Source organism: Monomorium pharaonis, chromosome 6 (genome assembly GCF_013373865.1).
Source record: "Monomorium pharaonis isolate MP-MQ-018 chromosome 6, ASM1337386v2, whole genome shotgun sequence".
NCBI lineage: Eukaryota > Metazoa > Arthropoda > Insecta > Hymenoptera > Formicidae > Monomorium > Monomorium pharaonis.
The window spans coordinates 8,150,315-8,163,710 of record NC_050472.1 but is presented as its reverse complement, the minus strand read 5'-3'; the positions used below and the strand labels follow the sequence as shown (position 1 = coordinate 8,163,710).

Here is a 13,396-nt window from a genome sequence, read left to right as displayed (position 1 = left end):
ATCTACATCACTGCACTGTTACAAATACCAAAGTTGTTTTTTTATGCGCACATTACTTTTACCGTTACTTTTTGTAAAATGTAAATTGTTACACATTATTAATTTTATTCCTTTTATATCTTCGGCTTTTCTAGAAGAGATGCCTTTATATGATGGAAATAATTCTGTAGGTTTCTGGAGGTGCTAATTTTAAGTCATTTATCAAAAATAAAATTTAAAATAATGGTTATGAAATGCTGAAATACCGATATATTTAAAGTTGTGTAATGCGCATATGTACAGGGTGCGGCATCAAAATCTGGACAAAATTCAAATTGAATTTCCTACCGTTCTGTACCACTTATAGGTCACGATTGGCGTCCAAATAGCTTGACACATGTACTAAAGAGTCATAATCTCGAAACAGTCACAATGTTGAAACTAAGTGCGGAGTATAACTGAAGAACCATGATTATCAAAAGTGTTCGCGCTGGGCGCTCAGCGACAGAAATCATTTGCTTTTTCGGATACCCGAGATCGTCTGTGTAGGATGTCGTTGCAAAGTATAATGAGTCGGAGAAGTCCAACGAAGGTTTTGCAACACCATTTGGTTCAAAATTGGTTGTCGGACAACGTCGACATGTTTTGGTCCAAAGAATTCTAGCCTCCCAACAGTCCATATTTAAATTCTTTGTACTTTTATGTATGGAGCGTGGTTGAAAGGTCACCAACAAGATCAGATATCCAAACGTCGCATCATTGAGAGCCGTTATTGAAGCGGCATTCGCCGATGTGGACTGTGACACATTAAAATGGGCCTGCGAATGCTTCAGACTAAGAATGGAGACGGTTATTCAAGCAGGGGGAGGATATATTGAGTAAATGTGTTCTTTATGATCTTACAAACAATTTAGTAAAAAAAAATTTGTAAACTTTTCCATTTTTGCAAAAATTATGTTTGAAAAAAATTTTTAATTTGTCCGGATTTTGGCGCCGCACCCTGTATATAAAATACTTGGAACATTATATATGTATATTACACATATTACATATACTACCAATTTTTTAATATTTTAATCGTTATTTAAATTATATAAACAATTATATTTGTAGTGATATGTGTGCGGGATGTATTTTTGAAATTCTTTTTTACGTAAAAAGAAATAGAAGTGATAATGAATGTTTTACGTCATTTATAACTTCTCTCATATTAATCATTTATTCATTTGTGCGTTACGATGTGATACAAATTTTAATAAACGCGGCTAATCAATGTATTTCAAGGTTGCCATACGAAACGCACCTGCAGTATATATGTTTTACCGGACGCGTTTAGCATGCAAGTATGCGTTACCGTACGCATTAGCCTAGATTTATTATATGTAGATTAATATGGTCGACTTGATTAAATGTGCATCACTCGAACTATTATGTGTCTGCCCAACAATACGAGAAGAATAATTTGGCATGCAGAAATCGTGAAGTGAGTGCCTATAGAAATAATATCGATTAATTAGTCGGTAATACTTTTTAATTATTTGACAATAATTACAGTATTTTTGTCCTTGTTATATTACTTGTTAATTGATTGAATGCTACACATTCAAATGCATGCCCTCTTTAGCTGCGTGTAGAAATTGTGAGTTTTCTTTATGATGCAAATACGATTAAACAGAAGAAGGTCTGACTGAAAACGAGCATTGCTGCAAAAAAATCGAGAATAATTATAATATAAAACTCATTGCGATACATTGCCTTCTGCGTTCCGTTGCATTTTCCCGCATGTAGTTGAAGTTTGGAGGGTTCTTGGAGCAAAAAATAAAAATTTATTGTGTTGTAAAAACATTATGTAAAAAATATATTTATACACAAAATAATTAAATTATAAAAAACAAATAAAAATTAATATAAAAACAAATAAAAATATAAAAAACAAATAAAAATTAATATTAAAAAAACAAAATAATTATTTGAAAAATTTCTTGCAAATGTTTCGGCACTTGTGCTAAAATATACAAGTGCGAAGATAATGTATAAGGTCAACGACGTTAGAAAAAATTTATTAACAATTGAACCCTGGAAGCGTTCCATTTACTTTAAAACGTGTGCTCGTATTTGAATATATAATATAAAAAAATTTTTTTAACAATTTCAGCTTTTTGTGTCAAAATATGCAAATAAGTATACAAAATATGATCTGTTTCTCTTTCTCAACATAAATTAGAATTACATCAAATATAAAATATTATGGAAAAACGTTATACAAACAAAGAAGAAAAAAAAAGATAAAATTAACATACGCTTGCACACAACACGCACGCACACATACACAACGTACGTGTTATTATAATATTATCTACAATATTGTATCTTCTTTTCTGTTTCTCTCACTTTATCTCTCTCTTTCTCTTTTTCTCTCTTTCTCTGGGTGTATGTACATATTGGGTGTTTACTTTCTCTTTCTTTCTCTCTCACTTTTGACTATTCTGCGACTCTTTAGCTTTGAAATTATTAATATAATTAATTAAGAGAAAAAAAGAGAAAGAGAGACATATATAAGATACACATATATTTATCATATATATGTGTACATATACATTTTCATGTGTATACATATACTTACAATATATACATATATACATATATAAACATCATTAAACAATGTTATTTCTCTTTCTCTCTCTCTCTCTCTCTCTCTCTCTCTCTCTTTCTTGCTTTTAACTACACTCAAAAAAATAATCTCGTAACTTTAACAAAAATTATATGTGTGTAAAATCTAGTTGAGATAGATAAATAATTAGCAAGTATTGTGATATGTATTATACATATGTATATATACATATTGCGCTAGTATGATTTATTGCACTTGTAACCGCTGTCCACAATGTTCACAAGAAGCCGCGTAGGGGTGACCGTACCGCACCGTCATTTGGGCATAGCAAACTTACGCGGACCAAGCTTATTACAATGCGGACAAATACATACACATAAACATATACACATACACTCATTCATTCAGACAATAAACCAAAAATTATTCAGTTTGAATACAGAAAATATTATTGTACAGATGATATAAATAAATATATTACAATATAAGTATCAGAAGTAATAAAAAAACTTGAAAATTGCATTGTTTCCAAGTTTAAATAGTAAAAACGTGCTTAATGCGACATTATTTGTTGACGCATAATGTATTTTACATCAAAACATTATTTATTAATAATAAACAGCAGAAATAAGAAATTAAAAATCAAAGAATTGAAAATTTGGAGGTTATATGTGGATAAAAAAAAAGATTGCGTTATTTGTAAAGAGTTTGACAAGCTACCTCAGATTTTAAAAAAATCGTCACTCTACGTTATTTAATTTATTGCTGAGATATCGTAAGTTTTAGCAATTCGAAGGCGCACATTCAATCTCGCGCACGTGCACGGGCAGTGGGTCGCATCGAGCATTGCTTCCCTCACTCTATCACCATATGCCGTCTTGCTCGTACGTTGCAACTTTATAACATTGTATAAACAAAACTTTTAAAGATATTTATTTGAAAATTTAAACACAGTAAATTCAACTCTTTTTCTAGACTTGGTGCAAGTTTCAGCTCTTAATGTTAACAATTAAAAGTACAATAAATTTTAATTTAAAAAAAGTTATTTCGGTTGTAAATTGAGATAGAGTCATTTTTCTTTTTTTTCAAATTTGTATAAAAATAAAAACTATCGATTAGTTTTTGCGCCGATTCTCTATAACAAAAATTAAAAGAGTTATTCCATTTGTTAACAAGAAAAAAACGTACCTAATTTTTGGAGCCATTTTTCGATAGTTTAAATTATAAAAATCGCTTTGTTCCAAATTGTACATAATAGTACAACTCTTAAAGAATAAAAAGCACTCAAGTTGGTTGCTGTGTGATATGACTTGCCAAAGCTGAAGAAATTAAGTTCTTCGGAGACGAGTTTTAATAAACAAATAGCTTATTGCAAAAACTAATAAAGATTTCTTAAAGCCATATCTTCAAATCTTTATAAATAATAAATAAGTAAAAAAAAAAGGCCTGTTTCGACGGTTTTAATTTTTTTGCAACTAAACACGTAAACCAATTTTAACTTGACATGGCTCATTTTGTAGGTCTTTTCAAAACATATATTTTTTATTTAAAACTTTTTTTGTACAGTGTTTATGTTTTGTTGCACATGCAAAAAACCTGTTTTTTCCATATTTGTGCCTTTTTTTTACAACTTTCCGAAACTAGTTGCGAGTCTCAAACACACACATTTTATTTCTAATCACCTTCCGAACATTTAGCCGAAGAGAAAGTGCTATTTACAATTAATTTTTGTTCAAAGTCTAATTTGCCTGGACTAAAATACAGAAGTGAAAGTCACAATCATTGATACAGTCAACAGTATCAGATATCCCCAACGGACGTGACACATTAAATTCACAAAAAAAAAAGTTTACAAAAAGCAATAAACTAATTTAACAATGCGTAAGTTAATTTAACAATTTGTTATTTTTTTTTGCTATTTATTCCGACGCAATGTACTTTTTCTTTCTTGCCTCCTAACGCTCTGTGCACCGTTTCATCGTATTCTTGCTCTTTCAGAAGTTTGGCAAGTCGTTTATTTATTATTAATGGATTATATTGAATGATACAAGACAGGATAGCTGGTAAAATAGTGCATAGAGAAATTAGGAGACAGAAAGCAAAAAACGTATTGTATATCAGGCGTAAGAATAATCATACGCTGTTGCTGTAACCAATTTTTTACACTACATTTTTACTGATTATTACAGATAATGCTCCATGATTATTGTGTCTACAAAATCTGATACTTGCAATCGCCGTTCCTGTAATAATAAAAATTGCATAATATACAATATATTGCGCCAGTATATAATTTATTGCAGTTGTAATCACAAGAAGCGCTGTCCACAAGAAGCAACAAGGTAGCTGTAAATTAATTTAATAGATGATTATCTTTATTGTAATTTATGTCCTGATGTGCGATGTGCTCTTTGATTCTTGCCTTCTAATCTGTCTATTCACAGTTTCACGAGTTTCACGGTAACCATATTTCTTTTCTCGTGTTTGTTTATTTTGTGTTATTTTGGATCATACAGAATTGCCGATAAAATAGAGTATAGAGAAATTTTGAGGCAAGAAGCAAGCAATACGGTGTAGAGGTGTAAGAATAATTATATGTTGTTGCTTGATGAGTTTCTTATAATATATTTGTATACTTACTACAGATATTGCTGTTTTGTTTCTGCAGAACAAAGACTCGCACACATTATGTATCGTCTATAATTGTTACATTATCAATATTGTGATATGTATGACATTAATCTTGAAATTCCTTATTATTTTGAGTACAGTTGTTGCAACTGTACACTAAAAAAATTGTCTTCTAGGAACCAATCTTGCCAACAATCTTCCTTTACCTCCTTCTATTCCTCCTTCTACACATACTTCCATAAATAATACGGGTAATCATGTTCTATTAGAACCTGTTTTTATTGATAATAACAGGTTAGTAAGATGTAGATGAAAAAATTTTGTATAGAAATATTTAGCATAAAATATAAATTTATTTATTTATTTGTAAGAATAAATGTACTTACATAATTTTATATTTCCAGACTCTTTGAACGTCTTGACAGATTAGACGAACAGATGCGGTAAGTGTGAATAAAAAAAGGAAACAAATAAATGTAACAATATACATGGCACGTAATATATCCTGGTCTTTATATATTTAATGATAATATATTAACGTTTGCAGACGATTTTTTTATGTTGTACAAGACATATTAAAAAATAAAAGAGTAAAACGTTCACCAACGAAACCAACTGTTTTACCAATTACATCGGTGGAACAAATGGAAGCTTTTGAACATATAGAAGAAATCGTTTATTTAACAGTGGTAATACTTCTAGATTAAATATGAGTTAGGAATTTTTGAATTTAATCGACGATATGTAAAACGTATTTTATATTTTTAGGTACGTTATTTTGAATTTTTTGGCGGCTTCCATATAAAAGAAATCATAAATACGTGCTTGAAGGAAACAGTGCACGATTCTTTGACAGTATTTTACATTTTTTACAAGGTGCAATAATACAAATCACAAATCTTTTTCTCAAACTTGTCTTGTGCAGGCAATTTTCGGTAAATTGTGTTTTATAATTATTTTTAATTAGCGTTTTAATTTCTATTCGTATATACTGGAAATAATTTATAAAATAATTTTAGAAATTATTTTTCTATTGCTTTTTTTTTATGAAAAAATTTGGAGACAAGAGAAAGAATTGTTTATATATAATCGTACATAATTGCAATTATCATGTTTATATATAATTCTAAATAATTTTTTATATTTTTCTAAACTTTTTTCAAAAAAGTAATGCAAAAATAATTTTTTAAATTATTTCTTAATTCTTATTATGATTTTTTGTATATGCGGTAATAAAGATTAAAAGAAAGAAAACAAAAATATATAGACATATTTTATATATAATTATATATTTATATATATATGCATTTTATGTGTTATGTGTATGAAAAATTTTACTAGGGCGTATATTATATGTTATTTTTATCAATATTTCTTTTCAGAAGCTACGTGTAATAATATTTTATATTCAATATTTCTCGTAGATAAGTAATATTATAATTACCTTTATTTTTTCTATTTTTTTATATTAACAAAATTCATGTATTTGATTAGAATAAGATCTTTCTCTCTCTAGCGTTAGACTTATTTTAAAGATTTTTAAAAAAACATTTTGATTGTTTTTTTATAAATATATTATATATATATATTAAAGTTTTCTCAAAATTCTAATATTATTTTTAATGGTTTTTGCGCAAAAAATATCTTATAGTATAAATGTTTATATACGTGGCATTATATCATAATATGTGCGAATATTTTTTAAATTAGAGATTACATTTATGTATTTTGTTTTGTGTCTGTTTTTTCATAGAAATATATTTTATAATATTGGTTTCATATATATTATATTATTAAAATGACTCATGATATTTCATACAATGTGATATGTAATCATTCGAAGCAAAAACGATAGTTTTTATACATAGCCATTTTTTAATGTATTGATTAAATACATCAAATAAAAGCATACATAAGTAAATTTTCTGTCCATCATTAAGAATCGAATTACATCGTTCCAAATACCTGTTCTTATTCCAACGAATGACATTAATTAGTAAATTTATTTTGGACTTCGAAAAGCATCCAATAAAATTTATATTAATTTATTGTACCCTTTCCCCCTCCCCCAAAACAAGACGGTTTAAATCAGTACTCCGGTAATCATTAGAAAATATTCTCTCGTGCTGTTATTCTTTCTTAAAAATGTGGCATTATTATTATACGGACGCGCAAATTAAACGAAAAATTGGAACAATAAATTATATGTATATATAATTTATATTTATAAATTTATATTATTTATGTTTAAATTAATAAATTTTGATTTACGTTTAATACACTTGCGTGCTTTCTATTACCAACAAAGAATGCATTAATCTGCTGCATTTTTCTGGCGTTAATTTGTCGCGTACTTTGACGCACAGATGCATTTCTACACGCAATTTGCTGACACTGTTTGTCGACCACGAGCGAAATTCTCGCGTTTCCACGGTCTTTTTTTATTATGGATAAGGATCGATTATTATTGATAGGATACGTATATATAAATCTTCCAGGGAGAATTGCGGCGAGCGTAGCGTATCTAGTTCAAAGTTATCTTTTCGTTTTTGTTATTAACGCGGACGGACACCTTGCCGTAAGCACGAGGAGTTCGAATGATCGCTGGTTGCGGAAGTGGAGAGAGGGACAGCTAAAAGGAATTTTCGCCGGGCGAGCTTGCCACAGCCACAACCGCGGAGTCAGGAGGAGGGGCGAGGCAAGCGGAAGGCTCCGCGAGGGAGCATAGAACCGCCGCAATGACCGGTGTACGGAAAATTGGTGCCCCGCCGATTCTAGGAAAAAGCATTTCCGACGGGCAACGAAGAGCCCGCGAGGGAGATTGAATCGGACCACAGGGTGCCGGATTCCCTCCCGCGAGAAGCGGATGGTGTGGAGGGCACTACGCGGTACAACGGAGGAAGCTAGCGGAAGATGAAAATTTGCACGGGGGTTCGTCAGGCCCCCGAAAAGATTAGAGCGCGCACATTCCTGCGGCCGCAGGACTGCGCGCCTTGTTGTGATTGGGCCGCGCGATGAGAGAAGCTAACGCGTAAGTCCCTTGTGGGGGGTTGTGGTGTCGATTGCGGATTGACCGCGATCCTTCGCGCTCTTGTGTGCGTACTTTCGATCGGAAAGGGTGTTTTAGCGATCTCGCGAGTGTTACAGTAATTATCGTTGTCGGCGAGACAACCCTGCGTCCGGAGAGCCGACCTGAGTGCTACTCCGGAGGGAACAAAGAAGGTGATTGCAGCGAAGGATGTTATCGATGAGGTAGCGGCGTGTGTGCGATAATTTTGTTGAGGCCACTGGCTCGCGAATCGGTTGTGCTCTTGTTCTGCGCTCTACCCGCCTTCGTGTTAGTGTTGCGTTAGCCGGATATATCGCGCCGGATATATCGATAAAGTAATTGGAGAGGAGGGTAAATCTCGTTGGCGATTCTTCCTCGGAATTACGCTACCGCGCGCGCGCAAATTCCTCACTCGTGCGAGTGTTTGCTCCGCGTGAGGAAAGTAGTCCCCGCGAATATCTTGGCCGCGCGGAATTGGTGAGTCTGGGGACGCGAGGCTAATTATCGTGCCGTTCGAGTGTTTTGCGTGTGCAAGATTATTCAGAGCGGGATCGGTGTCGTGAGAGCTGTTCGCGTGGCCGTTCTACGGTGAATGTTGCTAACTCTTGTTTAATATATTTTGTTAAGGCCATTGGACGTACCAAGGGCTCTTCTTCGGATACCGACAATATCGTGTAGTTGCGCAGGCTTTTTGCCATATAAAATATCTGCGCAACGACACCGATAATTGTCGGTAGGCGATATAGAATTGAGCCCCATACATTTTTGTAACCGTTACCGTAAACAATTCAACAATACGATTGGTTAATTTGGTTGTTAATTGGTTACAGCTAATTTGAGCAATATAATTGGTCGAAAACTGACGGATACAATTACGAAAATGTACGTGCAATGGCCTTTAGATAGTTAATTTTATTCTACAACACTGAAAAATTTATTAATACAAAATTATAAAATACAGTTTAAAAAAGTTATAAAACATATAAACTACAAAACGATACAAAAATAAAAGCTTTAAAATGTTTAAAATAATTAATATTAATAATTTAAATATTTTATATCATGAGATATATAATAAAATTTATATTAAATTTTATCCGGCACTGGAAAATCTGTCAGACCCCAACTAAATTCGACATTTAATTACCAAGCAAAAAATTTTTTAATTGTATTTTTGGTATACCATAGCGTCTCCTGCCTGCTCTTTTAATGGAATTTTATAACCAATACACTGGGTTCTGTGGAAATAGTTTTTAAATTTAATTTAATTTTGAGTGTTGGTATACTAAATACAATTAAAAGAAAATTTTTTTAATATATATGTTTTAATATATATGTAATTATATAAAATATTTTTAAATATATTTTTTTATTTTATATGTAATCTTAACTTTTTTAAACCATAATTTTAACACTTTTAAAAATTTATTTTTTATATTATTGATATATTCTTTACCACAATTAAAAATACATTTTTTACAAATAATTTTAGTTTTATTTTAATTGTAATTTTTACATTTGTAATTTTTTAAATAAATAAAAAAAGGAAACTTAAAAATATAAAGAGAATAGAGATAAAAAAGGTACATAATATTAATAATTCAGCTCCAGAAAATCAATATATCGTTCGATTTGTAGTTAACATTGACTCTAAACGGATAGATATATTGATTTTTTTATAGCTGTCTCAAAATCAATCAATACAGCTGACACGGACGTAAAACCATATATACACTGTAAAAAAATGTAATATATCCAATGAGATATGTAGTTGCGGACTCCCAACTACAAATATACTCAATGCAATAATATATGTTATTGCAGAATCAACATTGTACTTGCATTAACAATAAATATTATTGTATTGAGTATTTTATGTAGTTGGTAGCCTGCAATTACATACGTTATTGGATATATTACTTTTTTCTGTGTGTGTGTGTGTGTGTGTGTGTGTGTGTGTGTAAATTTATAACTACATAGTATAATATTAAATAAAAAAATACATTTTCTTAAAAATTATTATTTATTTAATTACATATGCACACCCAATTCCATCACATTCTTCTTAGCAATATTTTTATGTTTTCCTTATTCATTTTAAATTGTAGTACCTTATACTTTGTAATCTAGCAGCACTAAGTTTTTTAACAAGAAAAATTATTAATTTAAATTAAATATTTTCATTTTTTATTGTTACTTCTTCAATTTGCGATTAAATCTTTTATTCCATTAAAATATACATATGTAAATTTGTGAATTTTGCATTTAAATACCTTATATTCTCATGTTGGATTACAAAATTTGTAATCATAAATGTTCTCTTTCTAATTGACGTATAATTTAAAGATTTCATATATTATTTGTTTAAAAAATATATATCACCTGGGTGAAGTTAGGTAACAAAATTTGATAAAATTATAATTTCTTTAAGAAGAATTAAAGCTATCACTTGGGATGGAATAGGAAGACTTTTGAATACAAAGATATTTTTTAAAAGTAATATAAATGTTATTTTTCGAGGAAATATATATAATAAAAGAAACTACTACATGGGTTATATTTTTAAAAAACAGCACAACTGTTTTTTTTTTAGATAATACATATATAAAAACAAAATATAATTAACAATTATATTTCTCTGTAAAGTTCTCTGTATTCAACAGAGAAAGCAGCTTTGAAATTGTTATAAAATTCTTTACCAATTATATTAAAGATTAAAAAATCTTACATTAGTTTCAGAACTCTTTTTTTCCGGTGAATGCAGACGTTGTCAATATTTCGTTCAATACGTGTTGCCTCACATGGTCTTTCACTCATTCGTACTATCATTTTTCTCGCTTTTTATCTCTTTAACATGTAGAGATCGCTTGAGCTTACTCGAAACTTATGGCGAATTTGGTTGGGTGCACCAGTGCGCACTAGTGCGCACTTGTTTAGTGTTTCGTATTCTGTTGGCTTGTATTCAGAATGGGAAAAACTAAACTGCACTAAACGAGGGCGCACTCAGTGCGCACTGGTGCATCCAACCGAATTCGCCATTAATCAGTTCAGCCGTTATTAAGATACTGTGAAACCAATGTACTATTTGGTAAATTTATCACAAATAATTGCTTCTCTTTGGATGTTTATAATTAGCATCTATCACTGATTTTATTATATAATACGTATACTAAGAGAAAAAAATACTAAATTCAAATAAATATTTCTTTGAATAGTATTAACAACATATTTTATAGAAAATCAATAATATTTATTTTAAACAAGTAATAGTTTTCTATAATTTAGAAAATATTACTTGTTTGAAATAAATATTATTGATTTTCTATAAAATATGTTATTAGCATTATTCAAAAAAAATATTTATTTGAATCTAGCATTTTTTTTCTCAGTGTAGAAACAAAAAATTAATAATATAAATCTTTATTTGTAAAAAATTTAAATAAATGTTTGATTTAATATATTAAAATACCTTCCAAACTTTTTAGCAATCCAATAAAAGCTCCGACACATTTTTAGCAGAATGCTATGGGTATTTCAATGTTCGAGACTATCTCATGTCTGACAATAAATACCACCAATTGCATCTTGAAATTTCAAGCTTATTCTTTTCTCAATAAAATTGCATACTTTTATATACTTTTTATGTATAATATAATCAACTTATTAAGTTACTTTATTATAGATTATACATTTGGATGGTGTGCAAGCTCGTACATTAAAAATTGCACATTTTAATAATGACAATGTGCCTTATGAATTGATAATACGAAAAAATACCATTGTATCTAATTTGAGGAAACAATTTAACTGTTATGTCAAAAACGTATTAATTTTTTGAATGTAATAAATGTAATTAATAAATGTATTAAAAAATATATATATGTATATATACACATCAGGTATCTTATTTTAAATAATGCATTAAGATTTCTCGAAAACTATGATAGATACGGAAAAACATTTCAAACAAAAGTTGTAGGGTTTGAATGGAGTCAAATAATGGTAAAATTAATTTTTTAAAAAACTCAACTTTTTAAGGTCATATGGAGGTCATCGCTATTTCTTTATATAATATGATTTCTCTATATGGTTATACTGCATATAAAAGTATTAGGGTAGAATTGTCAAAAAATCAATAGGTTACGAAATATGTTATACTTTATTCAGACATTTTTCGGCATAAGATGTGAAATATTTCATAAACTATTAATTAAATACATCTTGCTTTAAAAATTAAATATGTAGTTGCATATTGTAAGTTGCTTAATTTTTTTTTAAAGCAACTATGTATTTTCTTTACATCAATTGATCCCTCTCATTATCCTGTGCATAAAATCATTAAGGTACAGTTGTCGAAAAATTAATAGTGATACGATAGAATACGTGATATTTTATATCTTATGTTGAAAAATGTCAAAATAAAGTATAGAAAATTTCGTAAACTTTTGATTTTACGACAATTCTACTTCAATACTTTTATATGCAAAATAATTAGAGGAATTATATTTTATATATATATATATATATTATATAATTCCTCTAATTATTTTGCATATAAATTATACAATACTATCTCTATTTAAAAAAATGGAGATGAATTCTATCAAAAATTAATTATACCTTATTTGTCTCCTTCCAAACTGTACATCTTTTACTTCATATATTTTTTCGTATTTACCATAGTTTTCGAGAAATCTTAATAGATTATTTAAAATGAGACATCCTGTATACATTTAAAATCTACCTTACCTTTTCGATTCACATATATTTTATAGCTCTAGAAGGATACATAAAAACAAATTTTGCAGCCGTGCTTAATAATAAACGGGGGGGTCCCGTTTGCCTACGTTCCCCATGCGGTAATTGTCATGTGTGCAATGTGTATGTGTGCAATAACGTCACGTGTGCAATGTGTATGCGCGTAATTATATCACGTGTGCAATGTGCACGTGTGCAATAGCGTCACGTGTGCAATGTGTATGAACGTAATAATATAACGTGTGCAATGTGCACGTGTGCAATAGCGTCACGTGTGCAATGTGTATGAGCGTAATAATATAACGTGTGCAATAGCGTCACGTGTGCAATGTGTACTTTGTACCTTGATTATTTTTGTGTGTGCAAAC

General features: G+C 29.9%; 2 protein-coding genes across 3 annotated transcripts in view; both read left to right on the top strand.

Annotated features, from left to right (window-relative positions):
• Positions 1-5: 5 nt before the first annotated feature.
• Positions 6-6,254, top strand: LOC118645909. 2 transcript variants are annotated; one of them, XM_036287820.1, is made up of 6 exons: positions 6-1,462; positions 4,329-4,471; positions 4,780-4,932; positions 5,626-5,664; positions 5,769-5,910; positions 5,990-6,254. In XM_036287820.1, the coding sequence occupies exons 3-6, from the start codon at positions 4,790-4,792 to the stop codon at positions 6,104-6,106; spliced, it is 441 nt and encodes a 146-aa protein (XP_036143713.1). In that variant the 5' UTR covers positions 6-1,462; positions 4,329-4,471; positions 4,780-4,789; the 3' UTR covers positions 6,107-6,254. The 2 variants fall into 2 exon arrangements, with proteins under 2 accessions (XP_036143713.1, XP_036143715.1); XM_036287822.1 differs by lacking the exon at positions 6-1,462 and adding an exon at positions 2,723-3,474.
• A 2,006-nt stretch (positions 6,255-8,260) lies between these two features.
• Positions 8,261-13,396, top strand: part of LOC105840432 (neuronal acetylcholine receptor subunit alpha-9) — a 71,444-nt gene continuing 66,308 nt past the window's right edge. The window contains exon 1 of the mRNA XM_036287815.1: positions 8,261-8,473. The gene's annotated coding sequence lies outside the window, so the exon portion shown is untranslated. The remainder of the gene's footprint in view (positions 8,474-13,396) is intronic.